General features: G+C 32.9%; 1 protein-coding gene across 1 annotated transcript in view; it reads left to right on the top strand.

The window, feature by feature from the left end:
• The window catches only part of LRRIQ3 (leucine rich repeats and IQ motif containing 3), a 144,318-nt gene that overhangs the window by 6,858 nt on the left and 109,702 nt on the right, over positions 1–27,758 (top strand). The window contains exons 2-4 of the mRNA XM_032297092.1: positions 10,329–10,577; positions 11,704–12,027; positions 21,062–21,195. Of these exons, the coding sequence (XP_032152983.1) occupies positions 10,329–10,577; positions 11,704–12,027; positions 21,062–21,195 (707 nt within the window). The remainder of the gene's footprint in view (positions 1–10,328; positions 10,578–11,703; positions 12,028–21,061; positions 21,196–27,758) is intronic.

Raw genomic sequence — 27,758 nt, forward strand, 5'->3', positions numbered from 1 at the left:
AAAACATTTGTTATCCAAATAAAAAGTATTTTAAAAATATAATTTCTTTATTTTGTTAATAGACACGAGCTTAATATGTTGCAGACATTCTAAACTAAAAATAACGTTTGTAATCACAATATGTATAAAATATTACTGATTAGTATCCCTACAATTAGATTTTCTAAAAACCAAAACTTTTTATTCTTTTTTTTATGGTTTGATTTTATATACAGATATCATAACAGCTGTTGTGATAATTCTGGACTCTAGTATTCAGATTTCCTTTTAATATCATACATAGTTCATGCTTGTAAAATACTTTACTGTATTTTACTGTAGACCATCAAATCTAATATGTTAATATGTTACTTAAAATAATGATGTATCCGTCTTCCTAGTATCTAAAAGCTTCAGTGAATAAGTGTGAAGTCTAAAGATAATTGGTACACTTAGCAAAGACTTTCTTTGAATATTTTCTTTTCAATATTTATTATGTATCACATTTGGAAAGGAAATAAATATACAAAATAAATAGTTTTTACTTCTTAATATTTCATTTAGATATTCATGAGTTATAGCCTTGTATAGTTACATTTAATGTGTTTGCCATCAAAGTTGGGAGTAAAGAGGAAACATAATTGATGTGTATTTTATTTTACAGACATGGTTTATATAATGTGATTAAAATATATGATAATTTAAAAATTAGTACTTTAGTTGATACAAACCAAGGAAAGGCTTAGTACTTTAGTCGATACAAACCAAGGAAGGGCTTACTGATAATGGTGCTGATTTATTATTTTTAACTGCAAAATTGCTTTGAAACTGTAGTTGGAGCCTTGATACTTTCTGTAATATGTTGCTATACTTAATTTGCCTTTGAACATTATATTATTATTTGAACTTGGCAATTTACAAATGTGTATCTATATTTCACAAAATAGTTATAAAATTATCAAAGTGTAAAATGAGTGAAAGTGACTGCATTTCTCTTTTATGTGCATATTTTAAATTTTCATCAGGTGGTAAGAAGTTTTAACTTGGTAGAGGAGAAGATATCAATTGTAGTGTTTTTTCACTCCCCATGGTAGGCAATAGAATTTGGGTCCATAGCTGCAATGATATAATTCAGGAGATATGCTGTGGGGCCTGGTCATTTGGGTTATTCTAGTTTTCAGATGTGCAATATAAATAAATAATGAGAAACAAAACTGAAATGCTGCATGTGATGGTTTAAAACAAAATATGAAAAATCCCCACTTTTCCAAAATAATTGGAAAGCTTGACAGAATATGTAGCTAAATAATATGAATAACTGAAACATACTTTATATTCTGAATATAGAATACTAGTTTTTTTAATAAAAACATTGCTATAACTTATTAATCATATGTTAATTTTTCTCTTTAATAGGAATAATCAGGTATTATAATGCTCTTTTTTGGAATTTTAAAAAATCTTGATTGTTTATATACTGGCAAATACATATTGTTGACAGGTGAATATTACTAGAGAAAATAAATATAAATTAACATAGTGTATAGGGAAGACTGCTTGTAAGACTAATTTATTTTAGTATTCATATCACATCAACTACAAATTAACCAACTGAGAAGAGTTTAAAATATTGGACACATGTAAAACAAAAATCAGTTAAGAGGAACTGAAAAATATGTTATTAGACATATGGGATGAAATTTGATAATTGAGAGGAATACAAGAATTGGGAAAGAAAAAGATGGGTAAAGATTGAAAAAAAATTATCTCTTCGGTACTGTGCTCACTTCTTAGATCACAAATTACTCCATACTTTAAATCACAACATTATGCAATATAGTTTTGTAACAAACCTGTGCATGTACTCCTTGATTCTAAAATAAAAGTTGGAAAAAAGTTAACTCTGAATTTCCTAGCAGATAAGGAAGAGCTTTATTTTGGAGTAAGACTTATTATTGCATGGTAAAAGTAACCACAGAGAGTATATGGAAAGACCTCCCCATTCTTCACTAAAGATCAGAACCATAGGTTAATGGTTAGGTGCTTTGTATTATAGAAGAACCTACATATAATCTGAGTAAAGTATTTATTTTGCACAGAGACTATAGATGTTTATGGAGTGTCCTGGAATGAGATAATGATAAAATATGCCCCCTCCCAGAATATTTGAGACTATAGTTAAGAATTATAATTTTCTGAAAAATAACCCTACTGTATTTATTACTTACTTTTCTCCTATTTCCTTTGATTAAATTTGCTCTTTATCAAATTCTGGAGATGGCAGCTTAGATGATTCATTTTAAATCTTTATTCTTTTCAAATATATGTATTCAGTGCTGTGAATTTCCTTTCAAGTACTGCTTTTACTATATCCCACAAATTTTGTTAAAATTTACATTTTATTTTTGTTAGTTCAAAACATCTTTAAATTTTTATTGACCTATATGTTATTGAGACGTGTGTTCTTTATAAATCTCCCAAGTATTTTGGAATTTTCCAGCTGTTTTTCTGTTATTGATATCTAATTTAATTCCATTGCCTTCTGAAATAAGACATTGCATGGCTTTGGTTCTTTTGAATTTGGTAAGGTGTGTTTTATGGCCCAGAATGTGGTCTAGCTTGGTGAATGAGTGTACCATGTTAGCTTGAAACCAATGTGTATTCTGTTGTTGTTGAATGAATTAAAACTAGTTGCTATTATTATTTTGGACAAATTATTCAACTAAGAAAAATAAGGGATTTTGATTTTATCCTCATGTGTTCTTTTCCCAACACTCTTTCTTAACATAGATATGAGTATCTGACCTATATCATTTTCCTTCTCTCAAAACTTCTTTTAATATTTCATACAAGACAGGTCTACTGACAACAAATTACTTCAATATTTGTCTGACAGAATTTATTTCTATTTCACTTTTCAAGAATAATTTTGCGCAATATGGAATTCTAGGTCAGTGAGTTTTTTATCTCAAAACTTTAAATATTTCACTCTACTCTCTTCTGCCTGCATGATTTCTGTTAAGTCAAATGGAATTATTATCCCTGATCCTTTATGAGTAAGATTTAAAATTATTTGGCTTTTTCCAAGACTTTTTCTTTGATTTTCTGAAGTTTAAATATTAAATGCCTAGGTTTGGGGTTTTGTTTTTGTTTTTGTTTTTATTTTATTACATTTATCCTACTTGGTGTTCTCTGAGTTTCCTGAATCTGTGGCTTAGTGTCTGACGTTAGAGTAAATTTTCATTCATTATTGTTTTAAATACTCTTTTTTTTTCCTTTCTATTTTTCCTTTTTTGGCATTTTCACTACACATATGTTACACCTTTATAAGTGGGTCCCATCCTTCTAAAATATTATTATTTTTCCAGTCTTTTTTTCTCTTTGGTTTTTGGTTTTGAAGGTTTTTGTTGACATATCCTCAAACTCCAAAATTCTTGTATCAGTCATGTCCAGTCTACTAATGAGCCCTTCAAAGGTATTCTTCATTTCTGTTACAATGTTTTTGGTCTCTAGAATTTCTTTTTTATTCTTTCTTAGAATATCTATCTCTCTACTTACGTTATCCGTTTTTGTATGTTGCCTACTTTTTCTGTTAGAGCCATTAGTGTATTAATCCTAGTTGTTTTCAATTCCCAGTCTGGTATTTCCAACATCCCTGCTCCCTGTGTGTCTGTTTCTGATGAGTTTCTGTACTGTCTGTCTGTTGCTTCAATTTTGGGGTCAGCAGTTTACCCTATGACCTTACTTCTTTTGTGTAACAAAAAGAGTTGTTGATTTTCAATTTATTCAGCTTTTTAATGTGTTGTTAGGATGGAGTGACTTCTTCAAGCTCCTTACATGCCACACTGGAAACTGCAGGTCCCTTGACATACTTTTTGAAGCATAGATTTTATCTTGAATTGTTAATTGAACTAGGCATTCAATTATTTGTAGTGCTTCCTCTCTTAGTCTGTTTTCATCCTGAGTGAGTCCATTAAATGTGTGAGTGTGCTGATAAAGACACACCCAAGAGTGGGTTGTTTATAAAGAAGAAGAGATTTAATGGACTCACAGTTCCACTTGGCTGGGAAGGCCTCACAATCATGGTAGAAGGTGGAAGGCATGTCTCACATGGCAGTAGACAAGAGAGAATGAGAACCAAGCAAAAAGGGTTTTCCCTTATAAAACCATCAGCTCTCATGAGACTTATTCACTACCATGAGCACAGTATGGAGAAAAACACCACTATGATTCAATTATTTCCCACTGTGTCCCTCCCGCAACACATGGAAATTATGGGAGCTACAATGAAGATGAGATTTGGGTGGGGACACAGCTAAACCATATCATTAAGTGCCAGACACTGTTCTAAACCCTTTATGTTGACTCATTTTGTCCTTATATCAATTCTATGTGCTAATGTTATTATTATCTTCATTTTACAGATGAGGGAACTATGGCATAGGACACATAACTTACTTGAAATCACCAAGCTCAGAATACCTTATATTTTATTTACTTTTTCTGTACCTAGTTTATAAGGTGCTTGAAAAATAAAATGAACTTCTAACCAGTAGAATGTGGCTGAGCGGATGCTTCAGTTGAACCTAAGCTGTAGGAAGGTCAGACAGGTTCTGCTTTTCTGCTTTTGGGAGCCCTGAGTCTAGCATGTAGAAAGTCTGATGACTACCTGGGCTGGGTGCAGTGGCTCATGCCTATAATCCCAGCACTTTGGGAGGCCGAGGTGGGTGGATCACTGGAGGCCAGGAGTTTGAGACCAGCTTGGCCAACATGGTGAAACCCCATCTCTACTAAAAATAAAAAAAATAGCCAGCTGTGATGTCATACGCTTGTAGTCCAGCTACTCAGGAAGCTGAGGCAGGAGAATCGCTTGAACCCAGAAGGCAGAGGTTGCAACGAGCTGAGATTGCGCCACTACACTCCAACCTAGGTGACAGAGTGAGACTCTGTCTCAAAAAAAAAAAAAAAAGTCTGGCTACCCCATTTCAGACACACATGGATAGATAGCATGGAGAGGACAGGTCAAGATAGAGAGGCCCTGAGACAGTATGAAAGAAAGGCTTGTTCATCTCAGCCTCCCAGCTGAACCTAAGCTTCCAGCAGTTCACTGGAGGAGTGAACTGCCTGATGCTTCAGCCACTTCAGTTCTCAGTTGGAGATCTGCTGACTTCCACTGAGTCAATACACAAAATCTTCAGAATACTAAAATGGTGGTTATTTTAAGCCAGTAAATTTTGGAATGATTTATTACACCTTTTTTGTTATGGTTTGGAAGAGATTGAGTATTGGTTGTGGAAAATTAAAAATAAAGGAATTTATAATAGATTTCTACCAAAATGAGAGAGACTTTGTCATTTGTACTTAGAAGTTGTTTAAGGGTTCCTCTCCCATAGTTTGCTATTTCTCTGAGGAAAGGGAAAGATAGACACGTCTATGAAACAGACATTTATTGAAATCTGACTAAGTTCTAGGTCAGGACATGTGCAAAAATTTGAGAAAAACTACCTACCATAAAATAAGTTTTTCTGTTCACAGGGTACATATAATTTAGTGGAAAGCAGGGCTATTAAATAATAACACATGCACACACACACACACACACACACACGTGTGTGTGTGTGTGTGTGTGTGTGTGTATATATATATATATAATATCACTAAATTGGGGATGTGGGCATGGAATCAGAATCTAAATAATGACTAGGCAATAATTTGCTGAAGAAGGCTATACTGCGAGAGAAGTGTGACATTCTAAGGTAGCAGGTTAGCACATTTCATTAAGAAACCAGGGTTCTTAATAGTTTGGATTTTTAAAGTTTTTGCTTTAAGTTCGGGGATACATGTGCAGGTTTGTTACATAGGTAAACTTGTTTCAGTGGAGTTTGTTGTTCAGGTGATTTAGTCACTCAGATGTTAAGCCTAGTACCCATTAGTTATGTTTCCTGATATCTCTCTCCTCCCACTCTCCACCCTCCAGTAGGCCCCAGTGTGTTCTTCCCCTTTATGTGTCCATGTATTTTCATCACTTAGGCTCCACATAAAAGGGAGAAAATGCAGTATTTGGTTTTCTGTTGCTGCATTCATTTGCTAAGGATAATGTCCTCCAGCTACATCTGTTTTCCTGTAAAGGACATGCTCTTGCCTTTTTTATGGCTGTTCACTATCCCATGGTGTACCACATTTTCTTTATCCAATCTAGCATTGATGGGCATTTAGGTTGATTTCATGTCTTTGCTATTGTGAATAGCGGTGCAGTGAAATATGTGTGCATGTATCTTTATAATAGAACAATTTTTTTTTTTTTTTTTTTTTTCTTTAGGTATATACCCAGCAACGATATTACTGGATCAAATGGTATTTCTGCTTTTAGGTCTTTGAGGTATTACCACACTGTCTTCCACAATGGTTGAACTAATTTATACTCCCACCAACAGTGTATAAGCATTCCTTTTTCTCCACAACCTCACCAGCATCTGTTATTTTTTGACTATTTTGGTTTTGTTTTTTAATTTTTATTTCAATAGTTATTGGGGTCCAGGTGTTATTTGGTTACATGGATAGGTTCTCTAGCGGTGATTTCTGAGACTTGAGTGTACCTGGCTGCAAAGAAGTGTACACTGTACCCAGTATGTAGTCTTTTATCCCTCATCACCCTCCCAACCTTCCCCCTTGAGTGTTCAAAGTACATTATATCATTCTCATGCCTTCACATTCTCATAGCTTAGCTCACACTTATATGTGAGAACTTAATGATATTTGGTTTTCTATTCCTGAGTTACTTCACTTTGAATAATGGCCTTCCAGGCTCCATCCAAGTTGCTGCAAAAGACATTATTTTGTTCCTTTTTATGGCTTGGTGGTATTCCATGGTGTGTGTGTGTGTGTGTGTGTGTGTGTGTGTGTCTGTGTGTGTGTGTGTGTGTGTGTAACATTTTCTTCCCCTAATTGGTTGATGGGTACTTAGGTTTGTTCCATATCTTTGCAATTATGAATTGTGCTGCTGCTGCAAACATGTGTGCCTATGTCTTTTTTTAATATAATGACTTCTTTTCCTTTGGGTAAATACCCAGTAGTGGGATTGCTGGATCAAATGGTAGTTCTCCTTTTAGTTCTTTAAGGAGTTTCCATACGGATTATACTAGTTTACATTCCACTAGCAGTGTAAAGTGTTCCTTTTTACTACATCCGTGACAGCATCTATTGATTTTTGACTTTTTAATTATGGCCATTCTTGCAGGAGTAAGGTTTTAATTTACATTTACCTGATGATTAGCGATTTCTTTCTTTTTCTTTCTTTTTTTTTTTTTTTTTTTTGCTTAGAATAGTCATTGATTAAAGCTAAAAAGTAGGCAGTTGTACAGTATGGGGGGAAAGGCATTGCATTGAGTAATATCAAAAAATTACCTCTAATTTGGATTTAATATGTCCTTAATTACACTAGTTCTTAATTCTTACAATATTTTTTTTTCTAATAGACATCTTTTTGATTGAAACTGAAAAGTAGACTATTGTACAGAATAGGAAAAAAAAGCACTGATTTAAGTAATATTATGAATATTATCCCACATTTGGATTTTTGTGACCCAATATTTCATTTCTTCCTCCGAACTTATGTCTTATTTACAGGAAGTTTTCAACTGAGGCAAGGGTGCCAATCAAAACAATTCCCTTATTATATATTACTCATTTTATGTAGAAAAATGATTGAACATATTTAACAATTTTTTGGGAGAGAACAGTGTTATTTTATCAGGTTGGTTACAAGAGTATTTGTTAATGTCACAAAGCTACTAACAAAGTTATTCATCTAATAGCTAAAGTTTGAATGTTGCACATAAGTGTAGAACCTTTCATTTTAGAAAATTATCTAGTATGTCTGCGATTAGTAAGGAAAATAGGAAAAAACTCCACTTTCGAAGAATACTACTAATACTTCATTGGTGTGTTCACATGACATATAGACAGCATTAATGCAGAAGATTTAAAAAAAAATTCCTTGTGGATGAATCTATAAACATTTATAACTATACTTGATCAATGGCACTGTTGAGCATCCCTAAAAATAAATGCCAGGAAGAAGATAATATCTTCTTAAAGAAATTTCAAAATAGACTGTTAGAGATGGAATAATCAATGTGAGAAATAAATACTTTGAAATAAAAATACTTATATATTTATATAGCTGTATATTAATCATTTCTATAATTTTTGTGTGTGTATATATATATAGAGAGAGATATACACATATATGAATAATACTAATGCCATGACTAACAGCATAAAGCCACCTTTAGCTTTCTGTAAAGAAATGAGAACTCTGAGGTTCCATGTTAATGGGTGTTTGTTTTTCAAGGATTTTTTAATGCATTTGTGAGGTAAAAAAGAAATGAAAATTAAGAAATGTAAAGGCAAGCCACGTAATGGGATAAAAATGTTTGCAAAACACATAACTGATAAAGGGTTGATATACAAAATAATATAAAGAACTCAAACTCAATAATAAGATAATACCACAATCAAAATAAAATGGACAAAACATCTGAACAGATACCCAACCAAGGAAGATTTATATGGCTAATAAACATATGAAAGATACTTGACATCATATATCATTAGGGAATTGCAAATTAAAACAATGAGATACCATTATGGACCTATTAAAATGACAGAAATCAAAATATTGACAACATCAAATACTTGTGAGTTTGTGGAGCAATAAAATCTCTTATTCATTGCTGGTGGGAGTCCAAATGGTGCAACCACGTTGGAAGACACTAGCAGTTTTTTTTTTTACAAAATGAGTATATTGTTATGACCCAGCAAACAAACTCCTTGGTATTTAGCCAAATAAGTTGAAAACTTATATCCACACAAAAACCTGCACATAAAATTTTATAACAGTTTTATTCATAATTATGTAAAGTTGGAAGCAGCCAAGACATCTTCAATAGGTAAATGGATTAATAAACCAAACCATGTTGCATCCATGCAATGGAATGTTATTCAGTTTTTTTAAAAATGGTTTATTTTTCTAAAGACTTGGAAGAATCTTAAATTTAAGCTTTCTTTAAAAGAAGAGAGACTTATGTCTTTTCTATTTTGGAAGTCCAAATAATGGATGCAATGTGGATATTATCCTATATCCCAGTACCAATAGAGCTTGATGAGTTTAATTTATAAAAGTTTATTTATATCTGTCTATTCCATATCTGGCTTTATATTTGGAAGACCGCTTTACTTGTAGTTGAGGCTAATCTTTTTAAAGGTGTTCATCAATCGACTGTTATATTACAGATTCCTAGACCCTTAGCCCAGAAATTCTGATATAGTAGATATCAAATGGGGCCCAAGAATCTGCCTTCTAATTAATTCATTGACACTTAGAGTTTGAGAATTATAGTTTAAGGCCTCGGTTATGATATATAAAATAGCCAGTGTCTTGAAAGAGCACAAGAGTACATCCAGATAAACTAAATCACATTTCACATTTATTCTCATTTGAATTATACTGATTTAGTTTATCTGTGCATGGAAGAAATAGATTCTTCAATTTGAGAAGAATCTGTTTTATTCTTACAACACACTTCCATATAAACCACTTAAGTTCATACGTTCTCCTCTCAACTATCACTGACTACCTTTTATGAAAGCTGAAATTACTCTTAATAAGTGAAAATTCATATATATGAGAAATACTGTATAAAATTATATAAAAAGCATTGATCCAAACATTTTAGATAAATTTAAGTCGTCAAAATTTAAAGCTATTAGAATTCTGGTGCACAACTGCTTGATTGAATTGAATGTAAAGATTGTGATGATGAATTTTCTCTTTAAGATATAAATGTCGTTGATAAAATTTGAAGGCCTCTATAGTACCTTAATTTCATCTGGCTGTGTTGTTCAGCCTCTTTCACGAAGATTATCACTCTCCTGACTTGTTTACTATTCAGTGTATTTCTTTAACAGTATATTTTAACAAAAATTATCATACGAATTATACAAGGTATGGTTTGGTTTGTTTGATGTTAGTTGTCTTGTCTAGAAGGGATGATTTTATCCCAGCTTCTTTACTGAATTCTTTAGTCTATGAAAAAGGAAGTTTGTCTTCCTCTTGCTAATTAGTTCATTCATTCGTAAGGGAAGTGATAGCATTCTGATTAGCTCTTATTGAAATGTTAGATATTTAAGATATTTTGGGATAGAACGTTCTAAGAATTAGTTCTTTTTAAATGGGAACTTTAATAACAATTTTTACTTGCACTATCTCTTGGCAAAATTTTGTTTGTTTTCAGATACATTTTTGAAAGTGGAAAAAAACCTTCAAAGCAGTATCTTATCTTTCCTAGATGTTTCATGGAACAATCACAGAAGAGCTAACCAGTCATGAAGAATGGAGTCACTATAATGAAAACATAAGAGAAGATCAAAAAGATTTTGTTTTTGTGAAGTTCAATGGCCTTCATTTAAAGTCTATGGAAAATTTACAGTCTTACATCTCTCTTAGAGTATGCATCTTCTCAAACAATTTTCTTACAGATATTCATCCCCTTCAAAGTTGTATAAAATTAATCAAACTTGATCTCCATGGAAATCAGGTAAGCAATAGCCATTTCAGATATTTGCATATAAATGAAATTTCAGTTTTATAATAAGTATTTATGTTACCTATCCACAGTATTTCTCTAAGATGGTCTTTTAACTAAAATATGAACAAAAATTTCACAATAAAAAATAGTAAGATGTATATAAATAGACATTTTAATGTAAATGGAAATATGTAAATAGTGTGTAATTTGTTATGTTTCACTTCTTAAATCTGTAGCCTGGGTTAAGAGTGCCTTGTGACTCCTTCATTTTCCTTATGTAAGAAAAGCATTTTAGAAAGGTTTAAAGAGCCAACTTATTACAAAGGAATTTTCATTGAACAAAAAAGTATGATTATGCATTTTACTACATTAATAATAATAAATTGAGTAGTCAACATGCAGTCAGCTTCACAACCTGCCTGGTATGGTTTGGCTGTGCCCTCACCCAAATTTCCTCTTGAATTGTAACTCTCATAATTTCCACATCATGAGAGGGACCTGGTGGGAAATAATTTAACTCATGCTGCTGTTCTTGTGATAGTGAGTGAGTTCTCACAAGATCTGATGGTTTTATAAGGGGCTTTTCCCCCTTTGCTTGGCACCTCTCTCTCCTGCTGCCATGTGAAGAACGACATGTTTGCTTCCCTTTCTGCCATGATTTTTTCCAGAAACTCCTAAGGGAAGAGGTTTGATTGGGGAAAACTCACAGTGTTCATCCGGTGTTGTGACCTTAGTGAACGTGGCATTGGGGCCCTTGCCAGCACTAGTGAATGGAGTGACAAAAAACTCATAGAAGGATTTCAGCTTTAGGTTGTCCACAATCAATGCCTTTTCTTCCTGGTTGTCAATTTTGTATTTGCAACACTCTGAACCATCTGTGATTTTTTAATTTTTTTTTTCAAGGAAAAAAATATTTTATTAAAAGTGAGGTGAATAAAAAAAATAATAATAAATTATCTTAGATTCCCAGTGTAGTATGGTTTTCACCAGGCCAACATTGGATAATTATACTCTATTTGCTTATTAATTAGAAATTTGCTATTTGGGAAATTTTAGATGTGTAATGTCTTACCATTTTTTCTGCTATTTGAAAAAAGTAATTTCGGAATTTAAAATATTTTTAATAATATTTCAGATAAAGAATCTACCAGATACCAAATTTTGGAGTGGATTGAAGAACCTAAAACTCCTCTATCTTCATGACAATGGGTTTGCAAAGTTAAAGAATATATGTGTATTATCTGCCTGTCCAAGCCTCATTGCCCTCACTGTGTTTGATTGTCCAGTAAGCCTTAAAAAAGGATATAGACATGTTCTTGTTAACAGTATATGGCCTCTCAAAGCACTGGATCATCATGTGATTTCTGATGAAGAAATAATTCAGAACTGGCATCTTCCTGAAAGATTCAAAGCATGTAACCATCGACTTTTCTTTAATTTCTGCCCAGCTTTGAGAAAGGTAATTGGCCTCTTTATCTTTAGGGTGTCATTTTAATTAAATGTATAAAAATGAAATTTTAGCTTCTGAATTCTTTTTTTTTTGAGACGGAGTCTTGCTCTGTCATCAGGTTGGAGCACTGCAACCTCTGCCTCCTGGGTTAAAGCGATTCTTCTGCCTCAGCCTCCCGAGTAGCTGGGACTACAGGCACATGCCAAATGCCTGGCTAATTTTTGTATTTTTAGTAGGCACGGGGTTTCACCATGTTGGCCAGGATGGTCTCGACCTCTTGACCTCGCGATCCACCCGCCTTGGCCTCCCAGGCTACTGAGTTCTATACCTAAATTATATAAACTCTTTAATGTTTTTGCATTATTTATATAAAATAATATAAACCAGTGAATATATTTGTAATGGCTTCTGAAAATTTATAAAACTTGGTATGCCTACTACAAAAAAAAAATCCTAAAGTGATCAAATTGTAGAGAAACAAATTTTTGTTTTTTAAATTGAAAATATATCTCTACTTTATTCGAGATTTGGTATATGGAAGACTCCACTGGAAAAGATTTGATGTTTTTTGAGAGCCTTAAAAGACAACTTAGATTATTATTCTAAGAGGCTAAAATATTTAATTCTTACACAATTAATTTGGTGATTTGGCAAGATAAAGCCATCATTTTCTGTTGATTTGTAAGATGTTAGAAGAAGAGATTATGAAAAGTTGATACCTAGTTAATGGTAACAGACTACTTAAGTGGATTTACAAAAATATAAGGAAACATTCTTTGTGACACATGAGTGAATATTACAACAAATCATTTATGACTTCAAAAGAGAGGATTAAATTAAGTACAAGATATAGTAACAATGTAAGTTGCAGAAAAATGTTTATAATATGTTCTAAAGATATGTGAAGTCACATATATGTGTGTAGAAAATTTGAGGAAATATAGAACATCAGTTTGTACAGTGAGTACATCTAAAAGAATGAACAGTGATTATGCATGGAAAAGCTGAAAATTACAAATTTGGAAGAATATTACTATAGATATATTTTTTAATTAGGAGTGTATTAGTGATTTTGTAATAGTTTTAAAAATTTAGGATTTTGGTAGTAATTTTGAAGTCGTAGTTTAAAATATAAACAAGATAGTATTTAAGTCTGATATCTTAACCTGGGCCATAAATAAAGCATTTTATTTAGGTATTTCAGTTCTGTAGTATGGTATAATCCAAAGTGGCAACATGCATGACCCTTTTTAGGATAATCAAAGTGACTGAGATTCATTTTAGGAAGTAATGGAAAGTTGGGCGATAGGCATTGAGAAAGAACTTGGATGAGCTACTAAAGAGCTTAGACTTAATGAATATAATGAAAATTAATTGAAGTTATTTGAGTTGGAAAATCAGAGTAGGTCCGTCATAGTAAGTGCTCTATGAATAAATGGTATTGACAAGGTTTTTAAAAGATGATCAACTCAACATTTTGCTAGCGGATTAATGGGGGATAGAAGCCAAGTAAGGGCAGGGGGATCAATTACTGTAGATTCAAAATGATGTGATTAGGATTGATATAGGCAGATACTAGTAATAAAGCAGAAAGAACACAGTGTAGAAGACAGACATATATTTAGTGAAAGTCAATGTAGTAGGTGCTTTATACATTTTATTTCTTCATTCTTTCACCAGTATATACTGAGTACCTAATACATGAAAGGGACTATTCTGGGACTTGGAGATTCAGTGGTAAATAATACTGACAAAATTCTTGTCCTCATTAAGGCCAAAGGCACAGAGAATAGACAAATCTAGAAATAAAATAACCATAAAATGTCTGCTAGTGTTAATTGCTAAAGAAAAGAAAGTAAGACATTAACACATACTGAAAGGGGTAGAGATTTGGGCTACATTAGCTACGGTGCATGGGGAAGGCCTTTTTGAAAAAATATCTTATTTATTCCTCATCATTTCCTTGGATATGAAAAAGTGTTAGTCTTATTTTATAGGAGAAAAGGAAGCATAGTGAGGTTTAGGAACTTACCCAATATTGGAGAGAAAATGAGTTATGAGCTGGGATTTCAACAAGTCTTTCTTGGTTTCACAGCCCTGCAGTCAGCATTGCATCACAAATGACAGACAATGCAGAGATTTGAGTGTACTTTTCAAACTGATTAAGTATGCGAAGAGGAGAAGAATTAGTATATGAATATTATGAAATGTTAATGAGTATAAAAATATGAAAACAGAAAAATAATGAGCCCTATAAGAGTTTACACAATTATTTTATATAATTGTTATTCTTTCTTAAGGAGAGCTTAGACGAATTAAATGCAAGCTTGGGTGAATTAAAGAATCATATGCTCATTTGAAAAGAAACAAATCTATTAGTATAATTAACACTTGTGGCTTATAACACAATAATAATATCCAGAAGGATTTTGTTTAGCTTGTAACATAAAATGATTTATCACCTTTATTTTTTGCATCAGGAAAAAAGGAGGAAGCATGGGTTCTTCTTTGCTATAGAAATCAAAGTAACTTTACAAATTTGAAGTGCTTAGTTATCTAAAATCACATCTTAGAAGGATATATATTTGTATTTTTATTGTTTTATATATGTAACTTTTTAAAGATCAGAGTGATCTGGGCAAGAGACCAGTGCTATCAGCCAGTATTGCATTTTATTTACATCTGACAGAAATCCATGTAAACAAGGATTTTATAATGAATATTCTGTTTATCTCCTTAATAAGAAGGAATTTTTCATGACTCAATGAGAAGCAGGACTCTGATGTAAGCTGCAATGTGAGCTTAATGATTCTCTACCGATGAGAACTGCATCTGACCAGGACTGCTTGGACCTAGTCATATAAATTCCCTCCTGTATTCTTCCTCGCTTCTCCAACACTCCTACCCCCATCACCCTGCCACCACTTATGCACTTTTACGTAATTACACTCAACACCTTTAACCCCAAGCCATAGGTGGCATCATGAACACAAATGTAGTTAACAAAGAAACATATAGATTTGTGGAAATCACATCTGTACTAGAAACTATAATATTCTTATAAAATATTACCTCTGGATAATTCTAGACATAGCAAAGACTTTTTATCAGATACAATGAAGGTGTGTCTGCTAGGGTCTACATGTGGCCACTCCAAAATTTATATGCTAAAACCTAATCTCCAATATAATGGTATTTGGAGGTAGAGACTTTTGGAGGTGATTAGGTTATGAGGGTAGAACCCTCATAAATAGAATTCGTGTTCTTTATAAAGAAGGCACAGAGAGACCATCTCCTTTCCAGCACGTGAGGACACAGTGGCGAGGTACCATCTGTGAACCAGAAAATGGGCCTTAATCAAACACTAAAACTGTCAGTACCTTTATCTTGACTTTCCAGCCTCTAGAGCTGATAGATATTTCTGTTATTTATAAGCTACCCAGTCTATGTATTTTGTAATAGCTACTCAGCTGGACTAAGACAGGGCTGAATCAAAAGAAGAAACTAAGGCAGCCTGACTTTAAGCTATTCTTCCTGAAACATAATATAAAATCACAGGAACTAGAGATAGCAAGGGGATAAATGCCAGATACAGGTGATGGGGAGGAAGGCAGCAAATCACACTGCCACATGTGTACCTATGCAACAATCTTGCATGTTCTTTACATGTACCCCAAAACCTAAATGCAATAAAATAATTTTTTTTAAAAAAAGAGAAAAAAGAAAAAAAAAATCACAGGAACTAGAGGAAATTCTACAAAACCCTCTATGTTTTCAGGGTGATGACAGAACAAGTGACAGGATCCATTACTACAGAATAGGTTTCATGGAGAGATTCAAGTACAGTCAAGGTTACAATAAATATCAAATGTTATATGGCAGGACTCATCTGAGGTAGAGCAGTTAGGAGCTTCAGAAAAGAGCTTAGACCACATAACTGAAATAGTTGATAAGCTAGATCAAAAATTCAATATGAGAAAGCTGACCTTTGACAGAATGACTTTACCAAATTGCAAATAAATATATGAAATTAGGAGAAAAAATATAGACATTCATATAATATTTATGAATAGGAAGAAATTACAGTAGAGAAAATTAAAGCAAATAAAGAAGAAGCAATAATCAAGGAAATAATGGAAACAACATCATGAATCTGAATACTGGGCAAAATTCTGTAAGTGAAGCACATATATTTTCTTTAAAAATCTTTGAAGTACAGTTCTCTATTCACAGGAAAAAAATGCAGAAGTATTTATATTTCCGATGAATTTTTTGAATGTAAGAAATCACTAGGCAAATAGAGGTGTTGGCATGTAGAGCCTGTGAGGCAGAGTGGAAAGCATTCGCAAAGGCACAGAGGTATTGATAGAGCTTGGCACATGCAAGTGACAACAAGTAGTTTAGTGTTCTTGGAGTTTAGAAGACATGTTTGGGCACGTCAAATGATGCTGGAGACAAAAACGGGATTAAAATAGCAAGGGTGTTATATGTAATACGAGGGAGACAGGACTTTATCTTGCAATATCTTGGGGAAACATTTCAGACATTTATATGACCTAATTTTTATTCTAGAAAAATCATCCTGTATTCTGTAATTTTGGAGTGGAGGGAAATTGAATATCAGGGAATTAGACTCTTATATAGTTTGGGCATAGCATATAAGGAACAGATTGAAGAGCTATTTGATAGAATTTAGTGATTTATTGGATGGAAAGGGGCATGGGAGAAAGAGGAATATGGGTTTATTACTTGGTTGACAAATAGTAGTTTTTATGACTATATAGATAATGCAATATGAGTGTGGATTGATTCAAATTATGTAGATAATAACTTACGGTTTTGACATGAAAGTATATAAATGGAATTGTAAGTTTATTCTATATGCCTATAATTAAAGAAAGAATTTCTGACAGGAGGTTACAGCTATGTGGATAATCTAGGTATGTGAGTCAGTAAGATATAGCAAGGAAGGTGATCATGTGAGAAGAGTTAGCCAAGAAAAATCAAAAAGAATGAAAGTGTAAGTTAAATGTTTAAATGTTTGCAGAAGAAAATTAACTAGCAAAACAGACTGAGAAAAGTTTAAAGGAGAGAAAAGGAGTGTGATATCTTTATAGCCAAGCAAAATAATTGAGTTACAATAATAAATTGATTGACATTGTTAAGTCAAACTTGGATGCAAAGGATGATTACTTAGTGATTTAATAGTCAATTGATAATCAAATGCCTGTTATAGACCAGTTAACTCAGTTAGTCCAGATAAGCAGGACGAAGAGTTACTAAATTTGGCGAACTTATATGGAGAGATAGATCAATCATTGCATTATATAGTATAAGCTTGTCATCTAAAAATATCAGGACTTAATAAACAGAGACCTTATTCAAAAAGCTGATTGCAAGTGAGGGAAAGGAACTATTGCAATAGGCAGACTGGGATTATTACAATATGGAGAATGCTATGACCATAAGATCTGCAAAAGTCTTAAGGGTTAGGCAAAAGAATTTCTCATTTACAAGGAGAAATAAACAAGGCTAGAAATAACTGAATGTGGGAAAGTGGAAAGAAAAAAAGTGGTATGGTCTGACCTTGGAGCACAGACTTTTTACCCTGAGACAAGCCTATTCTCAGGACGAGCTGTTAAATGGAGACTATCTGCTGGCGCAGGCTGATGGTGGGCCAAAGTTCAGGGGCCCAGGGGAAGGAAATAATCTTAACCAAAGTTTGGCTAACAAATATTTTGTTCCAACTGATTGGTGGGAACAAAACCTTTCAGCTAATTGTTAAAGAGGGGAAGAATGGAAATTTGGAAGGTCTGTGTCAAGCCTTGTTGTAGATAAATAAGAAAGGAATCCAAGAGTATTATTTCAGTCAGTCATGAAGAGCAGGATGCTTCTTTTCACTAAGCTGGTTCCTGAAACAAAGGACTGAGGAGATTTCTTAACTTTCACTGGTTTTCCAAGAGCACAGGATTTGGGTAAAACTCAACATTGTCAAGTGTGACACATAAGATATTTCACAGGACACAGGATAATATTATATAAAGACATTGAACACAGATCAACATCAAGAAAGTGTTATTGGGGGAAGGAACTGAGTCTCCCAAAGACTAAAATTGTGAGACAAATAATTGAGAAAGGCAGTTTAAGAAATAGAGGTGACATTTGTGAAAAGCATTTAATTTTGATTATCAGGTAATTCTATGCAGGATGAATGGAGATGAGATTAAGGAGCTAGGATGGGACTAGGTCAGGAAGGACTTTGTGTGGCAAATCAAGACATTTGTAATTTGCCTTTCAGTGGTATGCCAGTGAATGAAATATATTAAGCTAGGATGTTATGTGATAAGATTTGCATTTTGGAATGTTCAATCTAGCAATAGTGCATTTTATGGTTTGGAAGGAGTAGGGGAATAGGAATTAATTAAGGTATCGGGAGAATATTAATAAATTAGGGAAGTGATAATAAAGACATGGAGAAAGCAATGGCAGGAAATAGAAGAAAAAGAGAGGTAAGACTAATATTTGGGATGTTAAATGTACTGGATCTAGTAACATTTGCATGCAAAGAAGCATAAAAGAGAAGAGAACCTAGGATGGTTCCAGGGTTTCTGGTTTAGGCAACTGTGGAAAGTAGTACCATTTACTAAGGTAGAGCATATGAGAAAGCAGATTGAGAAAGAATATTCATACCTGGAAAACTTGTATTAGATATCAGTTTGACTATATTGTTATGTAACTTAGAAGAGAGGTCAGGCTTAAAGATAGAAATCCGAGAATCTCTAGCACAAAGGTGAATGTTGAAGCTATGAACTTAGAAGTGGTCATTTGGAGGATGTGTAGAGATTAAAAAGAAACAGAGAAAATTCTTTCAATGTAACAATGAAGCAATAAACATGGTACATATAGTTTTGTTTGAAAGTGCAGAAGTAAACAAGATTTAGTGGAAAACTGGGAGGCGTGTAGTAGAGAATCTAAGGCAAGTATTTCAAGGAGGGAATGTCCAGTGTTAACTCTAAAAAAGTGCCCTTGGATGATAGAAGCCAGTGGAAGGAGATATAGAAATAAAAGAAAGTGGAGGAAAAAATGTGGAATTCTGTCTCTAGATTTTGGGCTCTTAATGAAAGTTAGTTATAAAGGATTGAGAATTGGGATTTAAGGATAGGTAAAATTATATCAAATTTATATGTGAAAAGATAGTGCTAGCAGAGGGAAAGCCTTATAAAATAGAGGGATATGAGACTCATAACAGTGACAGAGTGCCAATCTTGGACAGAAAGAGAGATACTTCTTGTTTTAAGTTTTAGTAGAAGGCACTTCTATTCAGTATAGATAGGAATATATTTAAATTTACAGAGAATGGAGAGGAGTTAATTGATGGAGCTTAGACTTGATGGCTCTAGTTTCTCTGAAAAAAGAAGCAGAGTGTTTAGGAAGCTCCAGGGAAAGGGCTGGAAGAGTATTGAATAGTGTCAGAGTTTTTCAGTAGCTAATGTTGGGAATGGAATCAAGCCAGAGCCATAAAAAGAAGTTGCTAATTAGCAATGAGTGTTTGAAAATATAAATCACAAGTAGTACTAATCTGCAAGATCTTGTGAATTTTTTTTGTTTCCTGTATAATTTTTCATTAAGTATACATGCAGAAAAGGTGTATGTTTTAAGTGTAACTGGGCTGGTAATCTTCAGAAGAGGTGCCTCATAAACAATGTAATTGTCAGTATTTTTTTTTTTTGGGACGGAGTTTCTCTCTTGTTACCCAGGCTGGAGCACAATGGCGCGATCTCGGCTCACCGCAACCTCCGCTTCCTGGGTTCAGGCAATTCTCCTGCCTCAGCCTCCTGAGTAGCTGGGATTACAGGCACGCGCCACCATGCCCAGCTAATTTTTTGTAGTTTTAATAGAGACGGGGTTTCACCATGTTGACCAGGATGGTCTTGATCTCTTGACCTCGTGATCCACCTGCCTCGGCCTCCCAAAGTGCTGGGATTACAGGCGTGAGCCACGGCGCCCGGCCAGTTGTCAGTATTTTTAATACATTATTTTACTATCAAAACTTAGTGACCTTATTTCTAACCAGTCAAGTTGTCAATGAAAGATACTGAGCCTTTGATCTCAAATCAGAAAAGGAGATCTTTCTTAAAGGCAATATAGGAAACCTTTTCCAAGATAATTTGCTGTGTTCCAATAAAAGTGTCCAACATTCTAGTTAAGCTACAACAAAATGTTTAACTACTATAAATTATTTTATGAATCAAACTACATCAATTTTCTTTATGGGAACTTGCAGAGTATTTGCTATTTCGTTGGACACCTGTTCATGCCACTACCTTCTGGAGAGGTTAAAGTTTTATACATATATTATCAGATTTGGAAAATAATCTTTAATGGAAAAAGTTATCAATAATGTTACATTTTATGTAGATAATTCAGATTATTTGATGCTACTAATTCTTTTTCTTTTACTCTAATAATAAAAATGTATTTATTATTTGTATTAATTAGTTTTCATTGCTATAAAGAAATACCTGTGGCCGGGTAATTTATAAAGAAAAGAGGCTTATTTTGTCTCACAGTTCTACAGGATGTATAGGAAGTATGGTGGTGGCATTTGCTTCTGGTTAGGGCCTCAGGAAGTTTACAATCATGGTGGAAGGTGAATGGGAAGCAGGAAAGTCACATGATGAGAGAGGGAGCAGGAGACAGAAGGGACTGGTCCCATACTCTTTTAAACAACCAGATCTAATGTGAACTAACTGAGCAAGAAGTCACTCATCACCAAAGGGATGACACTAAACCATTCAGGAGAGAACAGCCCCCATGATCCAATAACTCCTGCTAGCTCCTATATCTAACATTGGGGATTGCATTTCAACATAAGATTTGGAGGGAACAAATATTCAACCATATCATAATTTAACGATAATGCCTAAAGAGCTTGTGAACATTTCATGAGTTTATTTATATCAGTAGATTACCAAGTATAAAATATCTTTTGAAAATACTTTTATGAAAGATAAAAATTATTAATTATATGTTCTTTATACAGGGAACAACCTATGAAGAGGAAATTAATAATATTAAATATATTACTTCAAAAATTAATGAAATTTTGGCTCATAATTCACCAGTTCTGATTGTTCAAAGATGGATTCGTGGTTTTTTAGTTAGAAAAAATTTGAGGTATGTTTTGTTTTCTTTACCATTTGAATATTGAAATAATAAGATGAAGAAATAAGTGATAAAAAGTCAATTCTCCAATAATAGGCATTTTTGTATTATCTTTCATCAAAATGACATAGTGTATTTAACCTAACTCTAAGAAAAATACCACAGACTCCATAGTAATATAAGATTTAGCATAATCAACATTTGATATATTTTTTTCTATTCAATTTACATATAAATACAAATGTAAGCCATGGACTATATAATGGGATACAATGAAAATATAAAACATGGAACATATATGGAAGATTTTATATTTTATTTAGATGTAGATACAATTTTGCTGAGACATCTGCTACCACATCAATCTATATTGTCCTTTATTTAGTGGTCTTTTCCGCTTTTCTTGTTTCTTGCATTCCTTTGCAGTAGTTAAGCTTTGCAAATAAATTAAAATCTTTTGCTAGAATTTCTCAACATTTTACTTTTAGAGATAAACTAGAATACTCTGTCTTCAACTTACAGAATTGGTCATACCAAACATCAACATTAGGAGAAATACCTAATGTAAATGATGGGGGGATGGATGCAGTAAACCAACGTGGCATGTGTATAATTGTAATTTTTTTTTTGGTACCCGCAATCATGCAGCTATAGAAAACATGGTTTGTCATTAGATAATCACATCTTTGGGGGATTGGATGCACCTGACTGTGTCTTATACTTTCTATATTGGAAATTTAATTTTCTCATAAATGTCAGAAATGTTGCCTTGCTAAAAAAAATTCATAAAGCTTATTCTAATTGCTAAAGTTCAGAAGATAGAAATGAAATTTGGTCCTGAAATAGAGATAGGATTAAAATAGATCTGGAATAAGAAAATGAACATTTGTTGAAAAAGCAAGATTAGGAAGTTTCACTGAAATGAGATTCAACATTCTGTGTTAAGATAGACACAATGCCCTCTAGCATTAGCCAATATATGCTAAATCATAGGTGGCAATAGTCCTGACAAAGAGTCACAAGAATGAGGGCTAAGTAGCAAAACTGACAATAAATACAGTGCCTCCAGCTTCTGAGGAAGTGGTTCCACATAATTTTCACACTGAGGTCAAAGTATGAGAGAACATAATCTCACATTGGAGACAAGTCAAAAATAATCTGGGAAAAAGATATGCAAAAGAATCAGGAAGTTGCTGAAACGTGCATACTTATTTAAAGTATTATTTCTGTCTCTATTTTGCATTTGAATTTAGTGTGTTCTTTATATTAAATACAAATCTAGTTAAAGGGTCTTATTTTTAGTTTATTCTCCAGGGATTTTTTTCTTCGGTAGAATGAACGTTATCACTGACACTCATGGAACATGTGATAAAAAGTTTGTTCATAGGAACAATCTTGAAAACTCAGCATATATGAATACAATTTGAGAATTTTGCAGGAAGAGATTTCAATAATAATATATGACAGGGTTCAAGACAGACTGATTTGCATTTTCTCCCTCTTTAAATCTCTTCCATTAAGCACATTACTTATCTATGCTGCACTTGAATTTCTTTATCCATAAAATTGTAAAGAACAGGGGATAATAACAGTACTTATTTCTGTTTGCTTGTGGGATTTGAGATGATCAATATAATGCTCTTAGCACCTAGCAAAAGTAGATATTATATTCTTATTACCTATTGTTTTAAAAATGTAATTATTATTATTGTTGTTAAATTTAGTGCTGTGTTGTTTGGCTCCATGGGAAACTTTCCTTGGATTTCTTGGTCCCTTCCAGAATGCACAGAGGAATCTTTCAAAAATATAAATTTAGTCATTTTATTCACCAACTTAAAGTCCTCCAGTGGCTTTCAATTTGTTTAGGACAAATGTTTGAGATATTGCCTCTTTGATGTGTTTCACATACTTTTGTTATCACAAGCTCTTACCATATTGCATTATAGTCATCTCTATAATTATCTGTATCTCCATATGTGCTATAAGCTGTATTAGACTATATCTCTGTTTTCCATGCTGGATCTTTAATATATAACAGAGTGCCTGACACGTTAGGTGCTCAAAAATATTTTCTGAATTGATTAATATATCAATAAATGGAGAGACAGTCAGAGCTGTAATCAGATCTGGATTCATTCCTGGAAAAGTGAAAGAAAGAATTAGGAAATATGAAGAGCTCCCCTGAGAGGCAACTATGGATTCCCACAACCTAGGGTCTGAGTGATTTGTCCTCTCGTGTCTCTATTTCTAGCCGTGAGAAATGCCTCTCCACACTCAAATATTTTGTACATTGAAATTTTTAACTTATAATATCTCTCCACACCCAAATATTTTGTACTTTGAAATTTTTAACTTAAAGTGCTTGAAATACTATACGTATGGCCAAAATTTATAAAATTATTATGATTAATGCTATTGTCTTTTCTAGTATGGGTGATAGATTGTAAGGAAAATATACTTTTATTCTTAAATGTGGTAATTAGATTGACAGCCTCCTAATCCTAAGTAAAGGCAGCTATATTGAGCTCATAGGGAGGATTATCGGTGCATTGATGGGTTTTAAAAAAGGAAAAACAATGAAAAAGAATACAGGAAACAAACATTTATTGAATGTGTAATATATGTAAAGCACCATTTTAGGTAAATTAATCCATTATATTATTTAAAAAAACAGAGTTTTTGAGTCTTTCTGTATTTTCTGTTTTATAGATGAAATATTAAGAGTTTAAACTTGGTGAGGAGGCTAAGATATAAATCGATATCAGACCGCTATTTTGTGTGGGGCATTTGTGGTCAGTTATTAAAAGATGAAACTGCATGTAAATAAATATCAGGTTCTGCTGTTTAATATATTGCAAATTCTATGCTCCTTTTACTTTTCTAACAATAGCCCTTAAGTCAGCTTTTCCAAATAGCTCTAGTCCTTTCCGTAAGGAATGGTGTTTGGAAACTAAGATCTTGAAACTAGATGTATTCTATTGGGACATCATCATTCCTAGGCTATTTTAGCAGACAGAATATGGATTAGAAAATTGATTACTCTTTCCATCATAATTTCATTTTAACAACTGAAATGTTAATTCAGCACAGAGAATTCTTCACTGCTTTCATTCAACATTATATTTCTCTCCTACCTTGAGAATTTTGGTTGACCACATTATTAATTTTACTCATTAGCTTAATCCTACAATATATACAAAATAGTTTCAAAATTGCTATTACATACTATCAAAAACATATTTAATAAAATTCAAGATTTGTTACAGAATTTTAAAAATAATTATACGGGATATATATATTTGAAGTACTTTGTTGAATAGTTAGTTTATTTATTATAGTGATGTTCTTGTTTCTACTGATTTTCTTTTTAATTTAAAAATATTTCTTATTTTAGTTTTACACTTAGGACTTTTTTTGTTGTTTTCATTTATAATTATAATCTTCTGGTTTAGTCATATCTAAAATGAGTTTTTAAATACTGATTTTTTTTCTTATTTCTATTACTGCATTTCTAAGTTTGCTCTTATATATCTTTTACAATTTTTTTGCTATCTTTTTGTTTATTTTGAAATAATAGGTTGTAATTTTTATTTTTATAAGCTTCGCTTTCCGGCCTGCTTTCATTATCTACAATCATGTTGCTATGCTCTTTATTTTATTTTTTATTGTAATTCTGTAAGGGATTAGATAGTGATATTTCTGCATCGTCGTGTCTATAAAATTAGTTTTTCTCAACTTTAAGAAGAAGCTTTTCTTCAGGATTTAAAACTACTCCTGTTATGTTTGTGTAGTATCCACAAATATCAGGGTTTTCTTTCTGATACCTCTGGCCCTTGCTCCTATCACCTCCTTGTTAATATGGATATTTTTTCTTTCCTTTTTCATCATTTTTCTCTGCTACTCAATTGGGATTCTATTCCCAGGAAATTCTCACTTTGGGATTTGACCTATAAGGGAGTTTTGACTGGTTAGTTTTGGGGGTTCTGAGTCCCGTAATGCTTCAGAACCTTTAAATCTTACCACTAATGCCCATCCCCGCCCCAACCCTGGATTTAGCTCCTGTTCTTCCTATTTATTTTGTTTCTATCCATCAAATGCCTCGTTAATTTTGTCTATTTCCTCCTGCATAATTGCTAACACCACAGTGGGCTTACAGTTGTCACTGATTTTTTCCTTACTTAGTCACATTTGGGATTTCCCCAGGATACCTTGTCACATAGTACTGTTGTAGATATATATGTATATACACACACACACAGACACAGACACACACACATGCATATATATATATATATATATATATTTTTTTTTTTTTTTTGGAATGTGGTCTCATTGTGTTGCCCAGGCTGGAGTGCAGTGGTGTGATCTCAGCTCACTATAACCTCCGCCTCCTGGGTTCAAGCAATTCTTCTGCCTCAGCCTCCTGAGTAGCTGGGACTACAGGCGCATGTCACCACACCGGCTAATTTTTTGTAGTTTTAGAGGAGACGAGGTTTCACCATGTTGGCCAGGATGGTCTCGATCTCCTGACCTCATGATCCACCCACTTCGGCCTCCCAAAGTGCTGGGATTATAGGCATGAGCCACCGCGTCCAGCTGTGTTGTAGATATTTAAAAACTTTTGCCTTCCAGTTGCTATGTATGTTTTTTATGAAGGAATCTGGAAAAATTAGAAAACTATGTCATTGCCACAAATATTATCCCACAGTGCCTTTAAAAAGTATTGTTTACATGTTGAAAGCATCATTCAATAACTATTTCTGACAAACTAAATATCTGTGACTTTCACATTTTAGGTGATATTTATTAAATAAATATTTATTTTTTTAAACATAGAAGGTGAGGAGAAAGTCAATATCCTATAATTATATCATGAGAGGTATGATTAGGGGAACTTGGATATTTAAGTATCAAAATAGTAAATTTAGGGCAATTCAAATAGTTGACTTCAAATTGTTGAATATTTTCTGTATATAAAATAGATAAAAGAATCAAGTATAGTGAGAGAAAGTTTTAGAAAGACAAATTTCAGCTTATTTTTCCAAGAAAAATGTTTAACTCTGATTGATTGTATCGTTGCAAGTTTCTTTTTGCATGTAGGGTCAATGTAGGAATCATCTAAGTGTAGGGCTATAATAAACTAGGTTTTAGCAGAAGCAAGAGTTTACTATATGAAAAGTCTAAGGTAATTAGACTGCATTTATGATTAAAATATGTTCATATATGTATTGGAAATTAATAGAAAATAGTATTTTGTTTTATCCGATAAGGAGGCCCATAATCATCACTATATTACAATTTCCTAAGAGCTTTAGTAAATTTGATAATTAAAAAAAGAAAATATATTTGTATGTTTTACTTATTCAATTCAGTTCTCTGTAAGAGAGATCCCCAATATCCTGACTTAAACTAGGCAGAAGTTTTTTTTGTTTTTTTTTTTTTTTTTTTTTAATGTGAAAAGAGTCTATGGTTCAAGAAGGCCAGGCCTGTGATGCTGCACAAAATTGAGGACTCGAGCTTCCCCTAACTTTTTCAGACTACCTTCCTACATTGTGTGGATAGGTGGTTTTATCTTCAAGGTCATTTATGGTCAAAATGGCTGCCAGAGTTCCAATCTTTACATCTGATTTTATGCGGGAAGACCGGCAATACTGAATTGTAGAAAGGGGGCATGTCTCCCAACTGTAACAATAATTTTAATCACCCTTATTGAGAATACTGCATTTCCCCTTTACTACCTTTCATTGGCCAGAATTTAGTTGTATTGGTGCACTGGCAGCTAAGAAATAGGATCTTTTATCTGGTCACTTCGTCATCTGTATGAAATTTGTCTCCTGTTACTAAGGATTAAAAAGAGAGTTGGAATTGGGTGGTGTCCAGCAATTTCTGCCACAAAACATTTGAAAACAAAAGACAATATAATAATTTCCTAGCAGCTATAAATGAATGTATGTACAAAGGAGAAATGCTAGCATGTCAAGAATCTAAGCATCTGTCTCATGAAGATAGAAAAATAGCAGAAGTTATACCCAAACAGAGTAAAAGGGAATAAGAAAAATAGTACCAGAAATGAAAATAGAATACAAATGTACAATAAACATGAGAAAATGCATATGTAAAAATCAATATATTTAAGAATTCATTCTTTATGGAGGGAAATTGATGACAATCTAGCAAGACCGATAAAGCAAAGAGAAGGTAATATATATAAATTACCAATATAAAGAATGTAAAAAGATACATTGCTACAGGTCTACAGATATTAAAGTGAATAAAGAAGAACTTTACACCAAAAACTACAATTTTTATGTGATATGAAAAAAATATGTGAAGAAATGCAATTTTCAAGCTGGCAAAGGAAGAAATAACAATACTAAATAGCTGTGCATATATTAACAAATTGAACACATCCTTGAAATCCTTATCACAGTGAGATGTTGAGCCTGGATAAATTTACAGATGAATGATTCTATACATGTAAGGAAAATATAATGCCATCTTACATAAATATCCCAGCAAGTAAAACAAAACACTTTACATATTTTGGGAGACCAGCAATTCCTTAATACCAAAAT

The sequence above is a fragment of the Sapajus apella genome, unplaced genomic scaffold (genome assembly GCF_009761245.1).
Source record: "Sapajus apella isolate SASKATOON/1434 unplaced genomic scaffold, GSC_monkey_1.0 scaffold36, whole genome shotgun sequence".
Classification (NCBI taxonomy): domain Eukaryota; kingdom Metazoa; phylum Chordata; class Mammalia; order Primates; family Cebidae; genus Sapajus; species Sapajus apella.